General features: G+C 34.8%; 1 protein-coding gene across 1 annotated transcript in view; it reads left to right on the plus strand.

Moving 5' to 3' along the window:
* ADGRL4 (adhesion G protein-coupled receptor L4) overlaps positions 1-25,612 on the plus strand; it is a 112,909-nt gene that overhangs the window by 75,613 nt on the left and 11,684 nt on the right. The window contains exons 9-13 of the mRNA XM_025417884.3: positions 3,347-3,552; positions 5,946-6,119; positions 7,365-7,568; positions 9,624-9,844; positions 9,967-10,033. Of these exons, the coding sequence (XP_025273669.1) occupies positions 3,347-3,552; positions 5,946-6,119; positions 7,365-7,568; positions 9,624-9,844; positions 9,967-10,033 (872 nt within the window). The remainder of the gene's footprint in view (positions 1-3,346; positions 3,553-5,945; positions 6,120-7,364; positions 7,569-9,623; positions 9,845-9,966; positions 10,034-25,612) is intronic.

Genomic DNA, 25,612 nt, shown 5'->3' on the forward strand with positions numbered 1-25,612 from the left:
GATCCTCTCTGAATATATGATAGCCTTGTTACATTTGAAGATCATGCATGACACTTAAAAGAAACCATAAATATCAGCTCTTAAGAAAAACACAGGGAGAAAATTTTATTTCCTTAAGTTTGTATCTTAAAAATAAGGGCAATTCTAACAAACTGATAAAACCTGCTTTATAATGTCGACATGTGATTATTCATTTAGTGATAAAAATCCATTAATAAAACACAGGCTTCAAGTTAAAATCTGTATAGTGTCATTAGTAGGAAAATAAAGGAAGTCCATGGAGCAACAGGTGGATTTTAAATCTTTTTTTTTTTTAATAGGCTGAATTTTAGTCTCTGTCATTAATGAATAAACCCCTAATTTACTGAATGAAGGTACTACCAGAAAGAGAGTTAAAAGCTAGATCAGGCAGAGAAATCATGGGAATTAGAAGTTCAAATGATGAGAATAGACAAATACCGAAACAATACTCCAAATGAAGGTATGAAGGGATTTTGGAGCATTCTGTGAAGTACGAATCCCATTTTACCCAAAGTCAAAAATGTGATGTTAAATATTTTGAGAAAAGATAGGAATGATTAATAGATTTTAAAGGTTCATCTTATCTTTTGGGGGCTTCATTTGATTTTGGACCATCTCCTACAGCAACTTCTGAGAAGTCACTATGACATGAACTGGTTCATCCACTGGACTGAGTCAAAGATCTGTCCTTTCAGATCCTGCTGCAGGCCCTGGTCTGTCCACTGCAAAGGCCGGGCTAGTTGTCATTATGGGGAGTCCTCATAAAGTCTGTATAGACTAACTTCTCAACTTCCTTTCTTTTTCTGGTGTAAGTTTTCTTAAGCTGGCAGTTGAGAAAAACTCTCTTATATATGTAGATTTCAGGAACCTCTTTGGATGTTTCTTGTGATACCTTTTTAGATAAGATAGAAAATATGAATCATGTGGCAATTTCTAGTTCACATAACCATGGCAGTATCCAAAACTATTACTTATTAGTGTGACGTGGTGATGTAGAAGGACTCAGATTTGTCTCACACTTCTTTGTTTTGGATTTTTTTTCTTTTATTAACTTTGTTTCAAACTTTATTCCCAGACTTCTTCAGCTTAATTAGCTGCAAAGAACAAATTGTGTCAAAGCAAACACTGCAAAGAGTTGCAGTGTCCAAAGGGGCTTGAGCTTAAAAATATTACAGATCTAGATTTTATCTGATCCGTGAACAGAATTTTAAAAAGTCATCATAATACACAGTAGCAGCTCCCAGTAACTTCTTCCAAGTTTTATCTTCCTCCGAAGTTGACTTGATTCTGTTTGCTTCATCCTTGGAAGTTTCATCAAAATTCTCCCCACGTTCTGGAACTTCATCATCATCCTCTTCTCCAGTAGCAAGTGGTGCTTCTCCATCCACAGATTGTGTGGCCAGAGCTTCAACCGGTCTTCCTAAAACTAGTCAGACTGTCTGCACCAAGTTGCTTGAACATACTGGGTAGCATTTCTGTCAGCTGCTTTGTCTCAGCCTGGCCTGTGATGGCCAAAGTGTTTGTTTCCAGGGATGCCTGCCCTTCAAGGGGGCATCACTGTTCCTTAGTGTGTGAACGTACTTCTTCAATACTAGAGATACGGCTTACTCCCAACTTCTTTAAGGAGAACTGGAGTTTTTGTGTGGTCTGTTGCCGTTCTGGGGACCACTCTCTTCTCTTGACCAGCAGTTTATCTCCCACCAGTGCAGACTTGTGCAGTTTGCTGGGTTTCTCCTGGTTCATGGTAGTTTCCTTCACCTTGCTGGAGCCCAAGTGAGACTAGGGTTGGTGCTCACGGGGTCTGAGCAGACCAGCTATTAGGAGCACACACGCAGTAACACAAGATGGCCATTAGGGGGCACAGATTTGTGTTTTTTATGATACACTCAACATTTATATTTACCATTTTGATTAATTTATGCCCATCACATTTTTCTGGTGTGTGCCACAAATTTGAGGGAACAAATATAAAAGAGTTCTTTGTAAGTTGTCCCAATAACCTAAAGCAAGTGTCTACTACTAATAATAATGTGTCTACTTTAAAAATATGACAAGAATCATATTAATATAGCACCTTAAATTTTACAGAAGACTCATGTATTATTTGATTTGGTCTCCACCTCAGCCAAGTGAGTAGCTAGAGTGAGTATCACTATTATCATTTTATAAGTGAAGAAGCTGAAGTTCAAAGCACTTTGTCCATAGCCACACATGGAGGAGCAATGACTGAAGCTGCAACTTTCGATCCCAAGAGTAAATTCTGTATGCAAAGTTGTAAATTTTGTGTCCATAATTCTGTATAACAGAGAAGATGTATGATCTAAGTGGTGAGAAGAATTTCAAAAAGACAATAGATCTAGATTTTGAGTTGTTCACATACTTAACATCAGTAATAATAAGCTGCTTCCAAAACCAAGATGATTTGAGATCCATTAATACAGGTGTAATGTCTAGGCTAAGGGAAAAATAGTCACACGATAATCTGTATTGAACAGGTTGCATTTCTAGTATTGGGTTATTTGCTGATTTACTGCATTTGGAATGTCAGGGGCACAGATAAATAGCTGTCTTGGCAAGGCAATAAATTTCCTACCTGGAAACTGCATAACTATATATGTCATCAATATTAACTAGGAAACATTTCACTGCGCATGAGGTGGAACTCGGTGGCATCTGACAACTTGTTTAATTCTCAACTTCCTTAATAACTCCAAGGCCATGATAATTTTCTTCCAATATCTTTCTAATCCCTATATTTGCATAGCAAAGTAGTAACTCCAAATTTTTTTTCCTTTAAGTGAATATATTTCACAGCTTGGTTCTTAGGAGTTGGATATACACTTATCTAGGACTGTTTTTCTCCTAAGTATAGCTTGTGCGAAGGGGATGCTATCGTCCTTGATCATTGTCAGAGTCATGGGGGTCAGGGCATATGTCTTAATAGGATTTGATTATACAGACATGGACTTTTTATGATCCACATTTTAGTGTCTAGGTATTCGTATGATTACCTTAGAGAAAAAAATTTTGTCTGCTAAATGTTTACATTTCTTTTGAGAGTTTAAATATATTTTTGTTTTATAAGGATTTCATTAAATAGGGGCACCTGGGTGGCTCAGTGGTTAAGCATCTGCTTTTGGCTCAGGATGAGATCCCTGGGATCCTGGGATCAAGTCTCACATCGGACTCCCTGCAGGGAACCTGCTTCTCCCTCTGCCTATATGTCTCTGCCTCTCTCTCTCTCTCTCTCTCTCTCTGTGTCTCTCATGAATAAATAACATTTTTTAAAAAAGAATTTCACTAAATATACTTATTTGATTGATAGGCAATGTTGCAGTTGCGTTTTTATATTATAAAAGTATCGGTCCCTTATTTTCATCGTCTGACAAATCCGTATTGGAACCTCAAAGTGATGATCATTCTGAAGAAGAAGAAAGAGTCATTTCTTCAGTGATTTCAGTCTCAATTAGCTCGAACCCACCCACATTGTATGAACTTGAAAAAATAACATTTACATTAAGTCACATAAAGGTAAGCTGTTTTTCTGGTGACTCTATGTTATGAGTGTGAAACATTTGGTGAAGTGAACGTTTTTTTTATTGTGTCACTTTAATATGTGTGAATTCTTGAGTTTAAAATTTTTTTTTATTTTATTTTATTTATGATAGTCATACAGAGAGAGAGAGAGAGAGAGAGGCAGAGACATAGGCAGAGGGAGAAGCAGGCTCCATGCACCGGGAGCCTGACGCGGGATTCGATCCCGGGTCTCCAGGATTGCGCCCTGGGCCAAAGGCAGGCGCCAAACCGCTGCGCCACCCAGGGATCCCGTTGAGTTTAAAAATTAAAAGAGTAAAGTAATTTCAACTAATTTTTCTATAAGGATTTTTGTACTTTCAATGCTCTGTAATCTTTCTAATAAATATCAAGGAATTTTACACGTTTGATTTTCTGAAATTAAGCTATATTTTAATTTTACTTTTAATTACATTGTTCATTTTGGAAGTCTCCATACCTTTTAGGAATGAGTTATAAAAATGTATCAGAGCCAAAGAGATAGATGTCATTTGTGCAATGGCAGAGTTGTTTGATTAATAATTGCCATTTAAAATAATATTTGCAGGGATTTAAATGTTGATTAAAATAAAATTACAGAGAAGTTTACAATATTTCATAAAGAAATTAGCTGAGACCATTTTATTCCTTTATTATCATTCCAAACCTTTTTCAAGCTCATATGTAATTAAAACTTATCATAATCAACATTAGAAAGAACTAAGTATTCAGTTCATTCAGTTATGAGTGAAGAAACTAAAGATCATAAATTATTTGCTGGTTTGTTTTTTTTTTACAGTTGATGGTTTCTTGGATTTTCAATAGAATTTGAGTCCTGGTACATGATTAAAAGTACCTCTGATGCTCTATTTGGAGAGCCTTGAAGCTGGACAATTGGATTTGCATGTTTATGGGAGAAAGAGGGGACTAATATGCCTACACACAACACAAATGTGTCACTACAAATAAAGACATCTAATGTACAGAGAAACTAAATGTAGAGAAGATACAAGAAAATAGTAGCCCAAACCTAAACATCGGTAGGCATTATGTTCAGTGTAGGAGAGGGTGTGAAATGTTTTAAGAATGGAAACAAACGAAACCTAGATACTTTCAGATGCTAACTGCCCTTTTGATGCTAGAATCAAAACATTGTTCTTTCACATGCTCTGATGGTTTTTCTTCAGTTTTTACTAGTTTTCTTCAGTTTTTACTACTGTTTTGGCAGCTGAAGAGATGCCATGGACAACCCACTTCACCAATCTCTGACCCAATCACAAAACAAAACACAACACACGTTTAAGTAAAAATTCTTCACCAAAACTCATGGGAAAACTTGATTATCCTTAATCTTCCTTTCTGTTCCAATCTTTTTCCCATTCGAATTAATGACCACCATGAAATTTTATCACTTTATTTGATGACACACCTACCTAATTCATGGTTTCCCTCTCTCTGAGAACAAAATTTGGATCCCATTGTTTTCCTAAAAAAAAAAAAAAAAAAAAAAAGTTATCTCATATATACCACCTTCAGTTTCCTGATTCCCTGATAATTTATTTGCAGTTTCACCAATTAGTATATACTTCTCCATTACTTCAAAGTAATATTAAAAACAGTTGTCAGAATATTATGTTATGATTACTTAATATAAATATGTGATAAAGAGAACTCTACTTATTAAATAATCAACCTGTCGTCTACGTGATCAGACTCTATGTCTGATCTTGCCTACAATTTGCTATTTATCTCATTCACTGTACCCAAAATACACTGGTTTCCAGCGTTTCTGAAAGATTCTTATCTAGTCCTAACTCAACTTTTTCATTCCATCCCAAGTCTTAGGGTTTACTCTCTTTCTCTAACTTCCCTGGGGTATTTGCTTTAATATCATCTCCTAAGAAAGGCTTCCTCAGACCAACCACAACTACTTTCTTTCTTCTTTCCCTGGTTTATATTTCTTGTTTAATCATTTCTCATCTCATGGGAATCTAAAATCAACAGTACAAATATTTATTCTTTTTCTGTTTAGTATCGTATTTTTAGTACTTGGGTCAATGACTAATAATAAATGTTTATTAAAGAATGTGTGATAATTATGTGTCATGTACTATTTTAAATGATCTCATTTGATAAGAAATCATTCTCACAACTTTCGTGGCACAGGACTTGATAAAATATAGCATTGTTGCAATAACCAATTCTTCCACATAATGTCAGGATTCATTTATTAGCACTGATTTTATGCTTTACTTTCTAGGCATGGTTTTAATTATATTGCTATGCAAAATCATGTTTTAAATATGAGAGATGTGACACTATATGTATATTTTTTTTCTTTTTCTTCCATCAGTAAAATGTCTCTTTTTCAGGCCACAGATAAGTATAGGAGTCAATGTGCATTTTGGAACTATTCGCCTGACACCATGAATGGCAGCTGGTCTTTGGAAGGCTGTGAGCTGATATACTCAAATGAGACCCATACCTCATGCCGCTGTAACCACCTGACACATTTTGCAATTTTGATGTCTTCTGGTTCTTCCATTGTAAGCCAGTTTTCCATCATTTCATATTTATAAACCTGCTTATTTTCTTTTTTCTCTTGTTTACATCAGTCAAGAGAATTAATTTTTTATGTTTCTTTGGGTGCCAATATATTTAGTTAACTAATAAAACCCCAACATTATCTTTTTGGTGTTTCATTTCTTACTTGTCTTGTATGAAATATTTTGACTAGATTTTAGGTTATTGATTGTCTAGGACTTACCTAATCTATAATAGCTAGCAGGTTGTGCATTAAATATTACCCATTGACTCTTAATTTTTAATGTTGCTTTTAAAAAACCACTTATATTTTTTAATGTATCATGGTCTTTAAGGGCCTTTGCCTTTGTATTGAAAGCTTATTTTCAGCAATTATAAAGTAGTTAAAAATATTTGAAACCTTGTCTATAAGTATTAGCATATTTATAACTATTACTATGCTTTAGTAATGTAGAACCGTACAAGATTTTTAAACATGAACCATCTCTCTACAGCGGATAGGTCTAGGCTATGTATTTCCCATCAGTAATATCTTTCTTTTACACTCTACAGTTTCTTATTTTATATCTCTGTATCATAATATTCATTAAATTACAGGTTCATTTCCATGTCTACTGAGAATCCATCAAATATATAAAGTGGCCAAATAAATCTACCTAACCATAATGTCAGTCATAAAGATTTTTTTCCTGAATGTTAAGTAAGCAAAGAAGCCTCCACTCTCTATATAAGATATAAATATTCATCCGGTTAGAATAAAACCAACTTTTCCCATTTCAAAGTCTCTTAATTTTACTATTTTGATATTATATATATTCAGCATTTCTGATACCTTTCTTTAATGTGTTTTAGATGAATTGCTGCATAGAAATAGGACTTGTTATTGCCACTGATAAATCTGTTTTAATTAACCATTTTCACATTACAATAATGAATTGCCTTTTTAATATCATGAAACTGATGACGATAACATTGCTAAACCATATACTAATATATACTATGTCCAGAAAAAAAATCACTAATTATAGAACTTTTAAAGTGCTCCATGATTTATATCAGATTTCTCTGAATATTGAGCATTTGCAAAGGTACAAAATTTTTCTCATCTAAATGCACATTTGTATTTTTACATTTTATGAACATTTTGATTAATGTTTCACCAAAAAAGGAAGTTCATTATATGTTGTAGTTCCTTTGACAAGTTACTGAGTTATTCTCTTAACAGCTTTATTATTATTTTCCCTTAGGGTATTAAAGATTATAATATTCTTACAAGGATCACTCAACTAGGAATAATTATTTCACTGATTTGCCTTGCCATATGCATTTTTACCTTCTGGTTCTTCAGTGAAATTCAAAGCACCAGAACAACAATTCACAAAAATCTCTGCTGTAACCTATTCCTTGCTGAACTAGTTTTTCTTGTTGGGATCAATACAAATACTAATAAGGTATGTAGATCTCCCCTTACTGTCTATTTTTGTTTTCTAAATTTGTACTTTCCTAAATATATATGTGATAGAATCATGAATTATAATTAAGAGCTTAATGGGCAAATGTATGGTATACTTTGTTCCCAGGTCTTTTCTAAGTTTTCTAATGCTAATATATCTAAAACCTGCCTATCAATTCCATTAAGCATAATGTCCCTTGTTATAATGAATGAATCATTGGGACAAATGAAAACTTAGCAACAAACTGAAGAAATAACCTTTTTTTTTTTTTTTTGCTTTGTTTTTACATGGACATTAAACAGAAGCAGAAGGGATAAAGAGAGAATTGAAAATAAAAAGTTTATCTTAACACAGGGACTGACTATAAAAGCAGTGGGTTCATCGGTTGAAATATGACAAATTGGCTCCACCTACTCACTGCACTTTCCTACCTATTTCCCACCATTACTGATCGAGAGTCTTACAAAAGAATTTCTATACTGTGTGAGTCTGGGTCCTTCTAGAAGCAGACATTAAAATGGGATTACACTTGCAGTAAATTTATTAGCCAAAATGGCTGAGAGATAATGGGAAGAGAGACCTAGAGAGCTATCAGACCAAGATGTGGGGCTGACCCCAAGTAAAGGAGAGAAGGAAGAAAGGACAGGTAGTAGGTGGAAGCATTTTACACAGCAGTGTCATTCTCAGGGAAGTTCAATGTGGTTGTCAAGGAGTCCTTTGAGGAGACCCCGAGCCAGAGTCATGTGATAGAGGAATTCTGTGTAGCGGCAGCCTGTGGGGAAGATGAACGCAGCAATGGTTTTCCTGGTGTAACAGCTAGAGCTCTAGGTCAGTTGCCCTCCCTGCAGGTAGAGATTGGAGAAGCGTATGCGAAGGTCGCAAGACATTAAATTGCCTCCATATTTCCATCCCTGTTAGAAATCTTTCAAGTACTGACATTAATCCCCAGTTATCAGTGTTTTCCTCTGAAGTAGGTCTATTTTAAATAGTATCCCTAGACTATGGACTTCATATCTGGGTTTGTTTGTTTGTTTGTTTGTTTGTTTGTTTTGCAGTGGTACTCCTGACATGTGCCAATTTTACATACCACCCACCATCTTCCAATGCCCAGTTCCTCCTTCAGTTTCATCTCCTCATTATCCTTACCCCAAAACCATTCCTTAGAGTGTTTATTTTCAATTCTATTTCACCCATCAAGTTCTTCCCATCTGCAAGCCATATTTCAATCTCACTTCCTTACTAAAGTAGTTCTCAAATTTTGATCACCAGTAATCTCTCTGTTCCCAACCTTACATAGTACTCCCCAATTGGATGTTTAATATATAATCTCATCATGCTTGGATTATACTCTTTTATTAAGTACTATAATAGGTATGTAAGTGTGTATTGTGTTCTCTTTCCAGCAATAGATAGTTCTATTATTACGGGAGTGTGTAACTATACTTCTTTTACTGTTCTTATAAGCCTAACTCCAATTCTATGCAAGTAAATACTAATAAGTTATATTTAACCAAAATCCATCTCAAATTTACCTGATAGTCCTACAACTTAAAGTGATTCCATAATGGATATTTTTGTAAAATATATTATCATTTGTTTGTTTTATAATTTCAATGTTTGCCACAATAATCAAGATACTATTGTTAATCAAGGAAATCAGTTATTTTCACTCTCTGAGCATGAATAAAATTAAGGAAAGGAAAGGCATTTCCCAAACAAATCAACTTAAGTCATAACACAGTCACTAAGGTATCATGGTTTGCATGTGAGGAATCCACAACTTATCACATGATATAAATATATAAAAATGTAAGTCTCTGGACAAGAACAGTAAATTAGTTCTATGACAAGATTGCTTCACAACTGATGCTTCACACTGGTGAAGCTCAGCTGGAAGCAGTACGTCTTGAAAAACTGGCACTTGACGAGGATATTTTAATGTGATCAAGCATTACATGGAGTGGCATGATTTAAGGAGAAAGTCAGGATTTTATGTTATGCTAATGTTAAAGCAAACATTGCTTACAGTTTCTTTCTTTCTTTGACTTCTAGCTCTTCTGTTCAATCATTGCTGGGCTGCTGCATTATTTCTTTTTAGCTGCCTTCGCATGGATGTGCATTGAAGGCATACACCTCTATCTCATTGTTGTGGGCGTCATCTACAACAAAGGATTTCTGCACAAGAATTTTTATATCTTTGGCTATCTCAGCCCAGCTGTGGTAGTTGGATTTTCAGCATCACTAGGATATAGATATTATGGCACCACCAAAGTGTAAGTTAAGATGATCTCATAAGTATTTGAAATGCGATTCTGAATATGCTTCATATACATTGAAAATGTTGCTTTGTGAAGTACATACAAACATATTTATAGACTTATTATTTACTTTTCAGATGTTGGCTTAGCACAGAAAACAACTTTATTTGGAGTTTTATAGGACCAGCATGTCTAATCATTCTTGTACGTATATTTAACATTGGTTGAAAATCCAAAATGTGATGATTAAAATTCTCTGCAATAGGGCATTACTCAGGGAAAACAATAATTTTGAGAACTTTACAGTATGTTATTTATTAATATTTTACATGTATTCATCATGATTGAGAAAAATATATATATATACATCTTAAATTTAGAGGTATTATAATTCATCCGCCCCTCCCAGAGGAGGAGGATATATTTCTGCACCTCATATAGGAAAAGCATTTTTCACTTATCAGTAGTGTCTCAGCGTACTTCAATAGTGAGAGTTTGCCAAACAGCTGATAATCTGGCATTTCAGATGTTTGTGTTATTTAATCTTTTATCAATGAGCAGTGATCTTTGAAGATTAGACTGTCATCTTTATAGTTTTATCATCCTATGTACCCTGTCATCATGAAAGTGATTTTAAACTAAATTGCAACGTCAGAGACAAGAACCCACTATTTCTCATGAGCCGACAAGTCATATATTGATAGTCCCATTTCAGTGAGGAAGAGGGCCTTTTAATTCTTATTGGAAGTGGTTTCAAACCTACAAATTTGGCAGGTGTTATATGTTCCTTTCTAAATAAAGACATTTTTAGATGTCTCAAGAGCATTTCTAAGTGCTGTAACTTTTCAAAGCCATTCTGAATATAATAGTCTGTCAGTGAATCTGGGAGGTCTGACAAGGCTCTAGAATGGAATGAATTGTCAATGGAGGAGCTGTGACGATATTTTGGACAACTTTGTCCCATATGTTTTGACCATAAGCTAGCTATCTTTTTTGAATTGTTTCTTCTCTCACTCTTTCCCCTTGTGTTTTTATATTTGTAAGGAAGCTGCTAAATGGAGAAAGACTTGAAATGTCAAGCAGAGCATTTTCACCAATGGTTATTTTTTAATGCTATGGGTGAAATAAATTGCATTCAGAGGCTATATTTCCTAATCATCACAGAAAAATGCTTATAATTCTCCCAATGAATCTAGTAATATAAAAAGAAATCATTGGCTAGATTTCAGCTACAGCAATTTCAGAGTTAGTTCATTCCAATGCCAAAATCTTCAACCCCCATGAGAATACAGACTGAATGTTGTCCCTTTCACATACTTTCATGTATTGCCCTGACAGGAGTATTTTGTGTAAACACACTTTCTATATATTCTGATTTTACTGATTCCATCTCTACAGAATGGACCATCTCTTATTATTTTGTACAAGCCAAACATTCTTTGGATCAGTAATTTCTTATAATTAAGATGAAAAGTAGTAGGCTAGATATTATAGTGAAAACAAGAAAAATAGGAGTATTTTTCTCTTAAGTAAGAAATGGAAAGTGTTCCCTGAAATGGTTTTTTTTATTTTTGCTTATGTAAGGGAAAAATATAACTTTGGATTATCTTACAGTAAAGTCCACAGACTTTAGATGGGCTTATCTAAAAATGAGTCCTGCAAACTTTCTTAGAAGCCTAAATGAATAACGTCACACTGTCCTAGTCTGGAATTAATGAACCAATTTATCTTCCATAGTTTCAGTATGATAATCATTCCATTTAACCCGAGGGTCAGTCTACTTAAGAAATGGATGAGGCACCTCAGTTTTACTCTAAAACTGAATAATGTTTATCTTTTTTAGTATCTTTAAAGGCAGCAGAAATTCCTTAATTACTGAATTGAAGTGAATTCATTTATTCTAGTTATTCTTGGTTTTCTGGGCTAATAGTGGCTAATCACTATTATTGTTGCCATTGTGATTATTTGTTGTTGTTATTATTCAGCTCTATGTTGTTGTTCCATTGTTCTAATGTTACTATTTAGCTGTATGACACAGTGTTGAGACCCATCCTGTTGTCCCAGAATAGTATGCATCTTTAGTTCAGAAATAGTGGGTACCAAACATTTGAAAAAGATCTACTAACAGTTTGGGTCTGACACTTCCCACAGTGTGATAAAGAGACAGTAGGACCAGCTGTAGCCCAATAAGAGGACTGGAGATGGGTGCTCCAGGGATTGTGGTATAGAATTAGGAGTCCTTGACCTTTGGAGGAGTGCAAAAGCTTTTCTTTTTGCTGCCAGTGGGGGGAAAAAAAAAGGCAGATACTCCTCTATCTTTTTGAAGACAAGATGTGGACAAGTACTCTGAAGGTTTGTAGACAATGGGATCAGAAATATATAGAAAGAGTAAAATCTCATTCTGATTGCAGATCAAATGCCAGTCTGATTTGATTTTCTTGCCTCCTCAATATATAAGAGCTGAGTATAATGAGCCAATTTTTATGAGAGCTTGACATACGTCCCCTGACTTTTGGCCAAATCTGAATATAGAAACTAGACTTGTTTTTGTTTGGAGTTTCCCGCAAGCTGCATGCTTACTGGAGTATTTTTTGACAACAGGGAAGGAAAGGATTATTGTATAGCATGCCTAGGAATAAAATAATGAAGGAACATACAAGACTCCAGCTATTCTATAAACACAGGAAAGTTAGGGAAGTGGACATAAGTTGTAGGGTTGCCCAGAAGGTGGCCAGGTCAAAGGGAAATTATACACAACCGAAAGAATGGGTTGAATAAAGGAGAGGTTAAATGGTGACTTGACGGTCATTCTCTGAAGAATAAAAGGAGCCAAGATGGAAAGGAAATTCTATAAACACTAAGAAAATCATACATACCATCTAAGTGGAGGCCACCACATAAGCCAAGATTGCTACCAATAGTAAGAACCAAACCAAACCAAAGTGATATCAGGAAGCTCCATCAGCAAGAGGTAATCGGGTCCTTCCAGCCACCAACAGCAGAGGAGTTGAGCTTTATCAATGAAGGGACAGTACCTGAGAACCAACTATGCTGCCCACACTCATCTCCATCGATCTACTGAATTGAAAATGATTATCCCAGGGCACCTGAGGGGCTTAGTCAGTTAAGTGTCCAACTCTCAATTTCAGCACCAGTCAGGATCTCAGGGTCGTGAGATCGAGCACTATGTCGGGCTCCACACTGAACATGGAGCCTGCATGAGATTATCTTTCCCTCTGCCCCACCCCCCTTAAAAAAATCATTATTCTATGTTTGGGTATATTCTGATAGGTAAAGATGCCAAGCCATATAATTAAGTTTACTGTGTTAATTGGGTGGTATGAGCATGATGAGAGAACAAAAGAAATATAAGAATTATCCCCTGCCCATTATAGTATCAATGAGAATAAAGCAAGACAAAACAAGTCAAAAGAGTGATATATAATAAAATATAAGTGATGTTGATAAGATGTGGGAGATATCAATATGAGCTTGATAATCATTCCACAAGTCTTCATTGAAAGATGAACTTGTTTATAGATAGGGCAGGAGGTAAATTTGGTTTGACAGCAGATTCTTGATGTGAACTGAAGTGTCTGCCAAGGAGCCCCATAAACGTGACAGATTTCTTTTGAAGGTAAACAAAGGGCACAGACATAATGGTCACCATTGTCAATGGTGACAATGCCAGAAATAACAAAATTATCATCATGTATCTGTTATTAAGAATAGTAAAGCATCTGGGGCACCAAGGTGGCTCAGTCAGTTGAACATCTGATGCCTGATTTTGGCTCAGGTCATGATTTCAGGTCCTGGGATCCAGCCCCACAGATTGGGTACAGGTTCAGTGGGGAGTCTGCTTCTCTCCTTCTCTGTCTCCCTCTGCCCCCTCTCCCCTTGTGTGTGTGCTCTCTCTCTCAAATAAATGAGTAAGTAAATAAAAAATAATATTTAAAAAAAGAATAGTCAAGAATCATCATTTCATGGATTCATTACATCCTAGTTTGGATGCTATTAATTAAGTCCTCCATAAACTTACCCATTTCTTTTCTACTTTCAAGATCAAACTATTGCTATATCTTCCTCATATTCCAGTATTAATAATAGGAGTTCTTAAATGCATAAGTTGTTAATCAGCTACTGCTCACAGCTAATACTCAGTCTCCTTTAATCACCCACATTGCTATTATCTATTCATTTTATAGTTAACAAAAAATAGGATGCTATTCAAAATGTTAAGTGATTGGCTCAAGGCTCTAGGTCTACAAATAAATACTGATTCTAGAACTTGAGACTAGGAGCACATTTTCATTTTACTTTGCAGTTGCCTTAGGACTTATGTTTCTGCTGCCCTTCTTTCCAATTTTGTTTTAATCCATCCATAATAAGTGGAGAGAGAGAGAGAGAGAGAAGCAGACTCCCCATGGAGCAGGAGCCTGTTGTGGGACTTGGCAATGGCAACTATTAATAAAAAAATAACATTAATGTTTAACCCTATTGTATTCCTGACAATAATCTAAACATTCTCTGTGTGTTGGCACATTTAATCTAATCCTTCAAACAATCCAAAAATGGCTATGTATATGTGTGTGCGCGTGTGTGTGATTATTTTATTTTGAAGCTGGAAAACTTGAGGCATAAGGTTGATTACACAGCTTGATTAACAGCTTGTAAGTGACCTGAGCTGAAACCCATATTCGTGAAGTTGAATTTGTCAAGTTGAGTCCACACCTGCTTTCTTAATTCCAAGGCCGATACTCCACTTCACCTACAGGCCAAATTCTATGCGCTGGAATGTCAAGTTCTCAGTCACTTAGCTGAACCCCGCTTTTTTTTTTTTCAGCTTTCCCCACCCCCCCACACTGCCTAACCTCACAAAACAGCCTCTCCCAAAACTTCATCCTTGTTAGAATACTTGCTCTTCTTGAATATTTTCTTGGTCCTTTGCACTCAATAATCCTACCCCCTTGTGCACAGTTCTGACTACAATCTTATCATTAACTAATACAGGACTTGATGAAAACTTTTCCAGATTTTTAACCACTCTCTTCCTCTATTGTACTCCCATAGACTTTTTATTCAAACCTTCTACAGTGCTGTTAATGCTCTGTTTTTGTTGCACATGGTAATTTTCCTTGCGTGTCATGCTACCCATCCCCTATATCCAAACACCCAAAGAGAGGTATGAGTTTCTTCATTTACTGGCTATATCTTGCTCAATTATTAGTGTCATTTCTGGTACACAACCTTAAGGGCCTCCATTCAGTAAACTGCAGTTATTCTCTACAGAGCAACATTCACATTGCATTCTCTATGAACCCTGGACTATAAAACTGACTCCTTTTGGTCATCCCGGAATATAGAAATATTTAGCAAGTCCTTAATAATTATCTCTGTATTTTAATTAATCTGTTAATAAAGACCATAGTAACAAATGAGGCAAGAAGAAACACCGTGAGATCCTTCTTAAGCTATGCGACCACTCTGTGCCCTGGATTTCTAACAGATAAAATGAAGATATCAGGGCCAGCCCTACACAACAATGCTATAGTGAAAGCAAAAATAAATGCTTTAGGAAAAACATCCACTCTTCAAAATTAAAATAAGAGAATGCACAATAATTTGGAGGGCAATGTTTGGCTCCCTAATTTATACCTTTTGTATTAAAAAAATAAAGACTAATTGTAAAGCCATGGTTTGCACAGGCAAAAATTGTATGCAAGGGAATGTATTTTGGCCAATACAGTGTGTGTGTATACATATGTATATACATTTACATATATATATATATAAAATAAATTTAAGCATAGATCCTAATTTTTAAAATACTGGTGAAGATAAGACAGCATTTGTTTAATTATAGCAAGATACAATTATAATATACGTGCTTCTTACTTCCTGGAATTTGTTACAAATCTCTAATACAGTCTGCCAGAGAAAGCTTAACTGAAATTAAAGTGTAAAATATCTTAAGAAAAGCAATAAAAATTTAATAGAATAAAAAGATAGGATAAAGGTAAGTGAACCTTCAAATATAAATAGATGATTAGCGGTGATTTTGTTAGGCCAAGTCTTAAATGAGGATTAAGATTGGTTTTGGGACTTTCTCTAAACAAATCTGGGAAAACCAGTATGCCAGAGTAGACGTCTCTGTAGAACAATGGCAATACCTTTCATTCACACGTGGAATTCTTGCATTTCTTCTATAGACTGGAGACTAGGCCCTACAGATGATATTTGCTTGTTTTTATGAATGGAACTCTTGAGCTCATCTGGTTTGAGGTTATAATGTAAAATGCCTTTAAGACAATATGTAAATGAGTAAGAACTGAATGGGATCAGCACTGGTGGCTTTTTCTACCCCTAGGTATTTTGTTTCAAAGCAATGTTCACGCTTTTAATCTACTCCGATAAGTGTTAACAATTTAGGTCTTTGAGCAGCAACATTCCCCGCATTGATCAAATGAGAGTATTTCCTCAGGTGTTGACTCATTAATATTAAGGATCTCTTAGAATTCTGAAGTGTGAACCAGTGACCCCGCGGATTCTATCTAGGAATCACTAAATTTAAAACGTTAAGATTGTAACTATACATAAAAAGGCCTAGCCATGCTTTTGAAAGATTGAGCTGTACAAGAAAGAGGCTTCTAAAATCTTTGTAAAGCAAGCTGCAAACTGAAGATAATTTCCATAATTCATTTCTTTCTGCAATATTTTTAATCTTTAATGCTGAATCCTTTCAACTAAAACTGCACAAGCGATTAGATTCAAGTACACAAATATAAAAAAGAGTTGGTGAAAATAATTTGACTTTTAAGTAAGAAATTGAAGTTTCCCATAGACATGTTCAGTATTGAAGAATAGAATTTGCTTGATTGAGGCAAATACTAATTACACTATGTCCGAATAAGGCATTTTTCTTTTAAAAATGTGAGCTTTCATTTGAATTTAAATCACAACCCTTATAATTGAGTGTTTTCTATATTGCTACTCCTACCCCTTTCCTTTTAGGTTTGCCCAGAATTCCACTCAGTTCTTTATAGTGTCCTCCTCTAATTGTTCTATGTCTACAATCTCTTAATTCCCTTTCGCCAGGAAATGCCTATTAAAGCCTCCTTAAAAGTGAATTCCTGGGAAGCCTGGGTGGCTCAGCAGTTGAGCACCTGCCTGCAGCCCAGGGCTTGATCCCCAGGATCGAGTCCCACATTGGGCTCCCTGCATGGGGCCTTCTTCTCTCCCTGCCTGTCTTTGCCTCTCGCTCTCTCACTCTTTCTCTCTCTCTCTGTGTGTCTTTCATGAATAAATGAATAAAATATTTAAAAAAAAAAGTGAAGGTTATTCAGGGTTATTCCTCACATAACCCTTACACAACGGACAGTATGTATGTTTTTTATTACGTAAGCTATTCTTGTTACATTTTTTAGTTTCACCAATTGCACAAACTTGAAAGAAATGCAAATATTATGAGACTATATAGAGTAAAAAGTGGATATTTTATCCCACACTTATATTTTTTATTACAGTTCTTTTTCTTAGTATTTGTTCTGCATCCTTCAAGACCTTTGGTGTGTGCACACACACACACACTTATATAAGTTTAAGCAAAAAAATTGATTACAAATTCAAAAAACCTGAATCATTTATAACCTGAAATATATCATATTCATCCTTCTTTCTTATAATATACAATTCTACCAATTTTATCATTACATATTATCCATATTATGCTCTAATTTATTTTACCACTTCCTTATTGATGAACATCTAATTGGTTTCTAATATTTTCTTATTATAAATAATACTGCATGCACAGAGAATTCTTGTTCCAATATAGTTACATATATGATTATATAAAATTGTTAATAAATGCTTCTTAAAAGTAGAAATGCAGGTAGAGACAGATTTTTAAATTTACAAACTGCCTCCAAAACATTTACTTCAAGGATACTTATACAAACAATATTTAAGAATGTCTTTTCTGACATTTTTACCAATTCTAGATATTATTATCTACTATAGAGTCTAAATAGCTAAGCTGGAATTTATAAATCCAAGGGAAGAAAGGATACACCAGAGTCCTACAACCATGGCACCGTTGACACCTTGGACCAAATCTCTGTTGGAGGACCTGTCCTGTGCCTTATAAAGAACTTAGCAGCATCTTTGCCTTCTACTCACTAGATGCCAGTAGCACCACTACCACCACTGCCTAGACATGACAACCAAAGGAGTCCCGGTATAACCATACATCCCTTGGGGAATGATATCCTGGATTCTTTCCATTAGAAATCACTAGTCTATACTCAGATATTAAGCATCTTATATAGCTGCATTTTACAGCTTTCCTTGAACAGCAAAAATAAAAGAAAAAAGAATTAAAATCATAGTTTGGGCAATGTCCTCTGGATAACCCCATTGAAGCTATATTAGAAACACTAACCACTGCAAATTTTACATGTTGTGGATAACAGCATTAACATTTTAATTACATCTTTTAATTTAGTGGCACCATATTCTTTAGATTCATCATTTAGTGACCTCTGTGGTTCAAGGCATTTTAAAATTCTAACCATTTCTTCATGTTATATATCAATAAGCATTTCAGTACCTGTAACATTTTGTTACTTTTTTTGTGGTATTCCAACCTTCTTGAAACAATAGGTAGCTAGAATTTTTAAAAGAACAAGTTAAAAAAAACATAAATAATACATTTGTAGTTTTCAATATATTCTCATATATGGGAGTTATATTCTTACTGGAAATACCTTCATAGAAAATCTCCTTGGGATTTGTACTAAAAAAAATTCATAAAAATTGAATAACTTTATAAAAATTAGAGATCTGAAAAAATATATTGAAAACATCCCTTGGGTCTCTCAAGCCCAATTAGGAAAAACTGGCCAAGGTAAAGTTCGTCACTGATATTTTTTAATAAATATAGGTTTACAGTGAAGGATGTTACATCACGTTATGGTGAAGGTGAGTTGGTAGTGCAAGATATCGTTAGAATTAATATTCACATCATATTTGTATAGTCTTTTAATCTTTACAAAACCCTTTTTACACTTCAGTTAATCCTCACAAAAAGCTTAGGTAGTACAACACAATAAAAATAGTCCTAGCATTTAGTGAGAGATAATGTTTTACTAGATTTTCACTACATCTAGTAACTATAATCTTGACTCTATTTATAAATACGAAGCCCCTATGGGGCTTCTACTATTTGTAACTTTTTAAAGAAGTACATCAATTCCTTGAGAAGAACCTATTATACTGAATCAAATTATGTACATTCTTATGTAAGCAATGGGTAAATCAAGCTTCTACTCACTAAGAAGTCATAAAAATCCTTAAACTTGGTTAAAAGCTCGGTATGTATTCTGATTGTTGTGATACCTCTGATCTTCCTTTGAACATAAAACAATGTCCTAGCTGAAGCTGGTCTGCAACAGAAGCAAGCCCTTTGAATCAGTCCTTATTAGCATTTGCAGAGATCTTATTCTACACATGAGACAATATTTTATCTTCCCTCTAAGTATTTATTATATCCCTTGGTCTCCTTCAGTATTCTCTGCAAAATACAAAGACTCAGATTGAGAGAATGGATTATCTGTGGGGCTCTGTCTTGATTTCTGTCTCTCATATGAAAATGTTGTGTCATGTCTAGTTTCAGAGTTTCCCAAGAAAGGAACATTTAAAATTCCTTCTGATGAAAAAAAAAAAAAAATCTGATCAAAAAGAGAGCCCAAGGTGTTCACTGTTAGGACACAGGCTTTAATCAATAGAGCTTAATTCCCGTGTGTTAGGGTAAGAGCCACCATTTTGTCTGTATTTTCAAGAAGTGAAAACTAAGGCTTAGCGAATTTAAGTAATTTACTCAGAATCACCCACCTACCCAGTGGTAGAGACAAGCTCATGCTTTCCAGGGTCACATTGTACAGTTTCACTACTACATATCCTTTCCTTTTGAACGGAGCATATTTTGTTAGGCCCCTGAAGAACTTCTTCTTATCTTCTAGATTTCAAAAATGGTTTTAGGCTAAGTTATGAAAGACCTAGCAACTATAGACCTTCTAGAAATTATTTATAAAATTTCAATTTTTATTTTACTTAGTAAAGGTATTAAAATAAATTACTTTTCATCTTCTTGAAAATGAGGGAAATCCTGTCCACTATAAATATCTCTTCCCCCATTTTGTTTTGTTTTATCTAAATCTTGCCAAGATTATTCAACAACTGACCAAAATGCTCTACCTAAAATCATGACTATATAGACTATATAGATCAATATGTGGAAAACAGGTAGTCTGGAGGTTTACTATTCTATTAATTGATATTCATAAATAAGTAATTCTCAATGCCCTGTTTGACATCTAATTGCTTAAATTCCTTTTTTTTTTCCATTTTTCTCCTATTAAGAAAAAGCTGAGAGATGAGTATAGTGCTTCACCCATTTTTAATCACCCTTAATTTCATATTTCTATTTAGAAAATTTATTTTCTTAGAAAAAAAAGTCTTTTGTGTTCTTTTAAAAATCCATATTTTATTTAATTAATGTTTATCAACATAGGTAGTATGAAATCAAAATGAAAGTACAGATAGTATGAAAAAAAAAACCTAGGAAAAAAGGTACAATGCTTTGAATATTTCAGAATAGGCCAAAACTTTATCAAGTATTAAAGACACCCCCACCCAAAAAAAGACCCAAATAAGGATGTGCTAGAAACTAAGGGGAGAGACTTTGCTGGCAAAAAGTATTATCAGGGAGACATATGTAAACAAACAACCATAAGACAACACATTAGTATGCTTGAGGTAATATTTTGGAAAAACAAATCTGAACATTTCTTTACCGTTATTTACATCTGTCTTGGCTTCGTTGCTCTTGGGGCCAAATCTAAACTTTTTAACAAAGCCTACATACAATAGGGGTGACCATATTCATTTATCAGTCACCAAAATCTGGACCTTTTTAGGAATGAAAGTAGGTAATAAAAAACATTCAAATTGGTTTCATTTTATTGATGGACCTATAAAACAGCTCTATTCAAAAAAATCTGTCTTCAAAAGCAATTTCTTTGAATTAAAAAATGTCAGAGCACCGTGTGCTGGACAATATGGCCATTTTGAATCTTTCTCCCACTACCGTGGATCATGAAGAAGGTAGCTGTCCCTAAGCACTCATGCCGGAGCGTGAGCGGAAGGTGGTGCTTACACCATATCTGGGTAGGGTCTGGAAAGAGAGGTGGGATATTGCTGGCTGTCATACATATTTGAGCACATGTCAAAGTCAGCATGGTCACTACGCAGGTGACTCTCACACAGTGTCCTAAGAGACATGACAGGGTGGAAGTGGAGCTTACCAAATTTCCCCTGGCTTATTTTAATAAGGTGTCAGCAAAAAAAAACCTCAAATGCCAAACTGAACAGAACACTGGGCAACCAACCTTAAAAAGACTGTGACCAGCAAACAGGCATCAAGTGGATGCTTACTTAGGAGGCACTGCATGTTCTGGCACCTGTGTGCTGAGCAGCCTCGTCTCACATGACCCTTCCGTGGGCCTCTGTGTTTTAATCACATGGCTTTACAGTTTCTAGGAGGTTCTATGTACCTTCCCATCTCAGCACCTTGGCACTAAAACATTCCCTGTCACTTCCCTCCAGCTATCCCTTTGTCTAGGTAATTCCTGTTTGTCTTTCAGATCTATTCAAGCAACATTTTCTGAGGCAAGTCCTCCCCGACTCACTGATCTATAATGTATTTTGTTGTTGTTGTGAGATGCCTTCATAAAAAAAAAAAAAAAAAAAAAAAAAAAAAAAAAAAAAAAAAAAAAAAAAAAACTTCCCTCAATTTATAATTATACAGGTATTGGTGTGAATAATGGATTAGGAACTGATTCATATCTGTCTCCTCCAGGAGACTATAAGTTCTTTGAGAGTAAAGCTTTATGGATTTTCTCTCACTATATTATCCTTGAGGTTTATCAGGTAGTAATTACTCAGGTAATACTGCTGGGTAAATAAATAAATGATGTACCAAACACAGTATTTAGTCAAAAATGTTCACACCTTTCCCCCAAAGAACTTTAGAGAAATCATCACGATCATGGAAATGGAATTATTTTGAAAAGTCTTCTCAGAAGAGAAAATACATGAAGCTCGCATTATAGCACATCACTTTTCCTTCATTTCTTTTCTCCTTAAAAACAACTGCTGTATGTATCTATCTACATCAATCTATCTATTTATGGAACTCTTTCACTCAGAATTGTAAGATTGGCATTTTACATTTAACTGAATAAAATGAGGACCTGGCCAAATAATGTGAAAAGTTTTCAAAAGCAATCCAACTGGTAAAAAAAAGTATACACAATGAGTTCTTTCTGTGCCCTGGATTTCTAACATATGCACAAGGGTAATAATGCCAACCCTGTAGACAGTGCTATTAAAAATGAAATTAAAAGAATAAAAGCATCTTTCAAAAGTTCAAAAAGGAAAATTTGGGGGCAATCTTACGTCCCTTCTATTTTTACCTTTAAAATTACCTTTAAAACTTTAAATACCTCTTTGCATTTAATTGTGCAAGCTCTATTTTAAATGTGAAGTAACACTCAAATGACCTATATGTATGTGTACATATATATGTAAGTATTTATACACCTCTGTCCTCTCTTTCTATAGTAAGTATACACAAGGAACATATTTCCTTGCTTATATCTTAACAAAGGAGATTTAATCACCTCCTAATGAGGCAGTAGTCTGTCTACTTGTGATTAAGACATTTGTTGTGACCTACCTGTGTGCTAAAGATTGTATTTAAGAAATACATATCATAAAATCCATGCGTCTACAGTTTCTGTTAGATGCAAAATATTGTGTATACCCGAGGTATCCACCTATAAAATAAAGGAGGTATACCTTCATCCTTTCCCCTTATGCAAAATTGTTCCTAGAGGGTCAATACATTTTAATAATGTATAAATATCCCTCAGTTATTATTGCTGTATCTATGGATAGTAGATTCCTTTTTTTTTTTTAAAGATTTTATTTATTTATTCATGATAGTCACACAGAGAGAGAGAGGCAGAGACACAGGCAGAGGGAGAAGCAGGCTCCATGCACCGGGAGCCCGACGTGGGATTCGATCCCGGGTCTCCAGGATCGCGCCCTGGGCCAAAGGCAGGCGCCAAACCGCTGCGCCACCCAGGGATCCCTGGATAGTAGATTCCTAATAAGATATCATTTTGTCAAAATCTACAAGATATGAAAAAATTAAAAATAATTATTTTACTGTTTAATCAAATTAATGGTTGAATGCTCTTTTACATAGGTCATAAAGGATACCGGGGATTTAGGTATACCATCCTTCATCCTTTTATTCATTCAACCAATGTTTATTCAGCATCTTCCATACACCAGTGTTCGAGGCCTTGAGAATATGTCAATGAATAAAATAGAAAAAAAAAGTCCTAACTCTTATGTATCTTAAACTCTAGACCAAGAGTCGGCAATGGACACAGTCTGTTTTTATAGATAATTTTTTACAGGGAAACAGTCACATTCACTTGTTTGTGTATTGTCTATGGTTTCTTTAATGGTATGGCAAAGTTCAGTGGTTGAAAATAGAGACCATATGGATATGGCCCTCAAAACCTAAGCTATTTACAATCTGTCCCTTTACAGAAAAAAATTTCCTGACCTCTGTTCTACACGAGAGTGATTTAAGATAACTATCCTCTCCCATAAAATATCCCAGAATATCATATTGGATTCATGAAGATTATGTTTCTTATATTTAAGGTATCTGGATTGCCCTTCGGAATACTCCTACCTTTTCTATAAACTTCTTAAAGATATCCAGATTTTGACCTGGAAATTTCAGTTCGACCCTAGAGGAGTTTCAACAAAAAAATGAGAAACTGTATGAGCAATAAATGTTTGCCTTATTGTTGAATGATATTACATTATTGACTTATTGTTGAAGTGTTTATTTTGCTGACATTATTTTAAAGGAAAGTCCTGAAAGTAGGAGAAGATCCATCTGTTTTCTATTGAAATCATATTGTCCAAAATAAAGACTGAAAGATCTAAGTTCTGATATAAGGTGCTATTTATAGGTCCAATGAGATTACATCACAAAATCTTATCCAACTGTGGAGTGAATATTATATTTACCATTGGGCATGTCAAATACTGAGACAATTCGGAAGAACACATTTTCATATAAGCATAATAGCCATTAGTGGTAATAATTGATGTTTGTTGAGAACTTACATATTGAGCACTATTAGTACTTTATGTGAATTATTTAATACATACATCCTTATATGTTAAATGTTATCATTTCATTCGTATTTTACATAGAAGGAAAGCAAAATACAAAGAGTTAAATAAAACTGACCAGTCATGGGACGCCTGGGTGGCTGAGCAGTTAAGCATCTGCCTTCGGCAGCGTCTGTTTTCCAGTGGTACATTACTTTTTAAAACTCTCAGTAGAAAACTTTAAAAGAGACTGCTAAACCCGTATTACTGACTTTAGAGAAATGATATGTTGAATTGATTATGAATGACTTTAACTATGAATGAAAACTGTGGATCTGAATGCATACTGCAACTAGTCCTCTTAATAATTTGAATTTTTAAATAATATTTTATCAAATTAGATTAGATCTTCTAACTTGGTTCACTTACATGGACTTACAATTTAGCTAGCAAATAACTTACTCTCAGAGTAGGGAAAATATCAGTTCTGTCATTGTCTCACTTGATATATTTTTTATCAGGATGACTTTTAACCCACAGTGTACTTGGAAACATTTGGGTCTTAATTCTTTACTTAGTTAGTGTTACTTTATTAAAACTACATAATGTGATCTGAAAATCCACTTAACAGGCATACATACAATATGTTGCAGTAGGCCATAAGATCCCAAAAGGGGTGAACCTTTCTCCCTTTAGGAATAAATACTAATTCCATCGAATGGCTTCTATCTGACATGTGGCTCCATATGACATTGAAAAAGTGACAGCACCAGTATCATATGCATTTTAAAGAGTAAACCTTAATTTTTCCTTGGAAACATATCAATGGGAATTCTAATGTGTTCCTCCTGTACCCCAGAAGACTATTTTAAGACATTCTACTTGACCACTAACATGAACTCAGTGACCATATTTGAACTCTACAGGATAGAAAGCTCTGTTGTTCACCAGCACAGAAAGACTATGGCGTTCTTAGATCCTTTGACGGCAGGGAACAGTGAAGACAGTTAACCTCCACTGGGGGGGTCACTGGCATAACTCATGTTTACGAGGCCTTCACCGCTGGTGTCTTGACTAAGTTCAATGAGCACATTAAGGCCAAACAGCTAACTATATCACTACTCATTAATGTTTTACTCATACTTTTAACCATTTCTAAAACGACATAACTGTTACCAGTTAACATAATAAATGCCTAAGCAGTTAAGTTTGTGAAATTTTAGATGTCAATTTAACTTTTCTCCCTGGCCCTTCCTCTGTAGTCTAGTAGTTTTGTAATGTACTTAAGGGCATATCCTCTAGAACCTGTCTACTAGGTATGAATCTTTGCTCTGATAACTTCCCAACTGTGTCACCTTGGGCACATTATTTAACCTCTCTATGCCTCTGTTGCCATATACGTGAAATAATGATAATAAGAAGAATTACTCCATGAAGTTGGTGTAAGGATGAAATGAGTTAAAAATAAAGAACACTTAGAATAATGTCTAAAACACAGAAAACGCTCAATAAATATTATGT

This window comes from Canis lupus, chromosome 6 (genome assembly GCF_003254725.2).
Source record: "Canis lupus dingo isolate Sandy chromosome 6, ASM325472v2, whole genome shotgun sequence".
In the NCBI taxonomy this organism is placed as follows: Eukaryota; Metazoa; Chordata; class Mammalia; order Carnivora; family Canidae; genus Canis; species Canis lupus.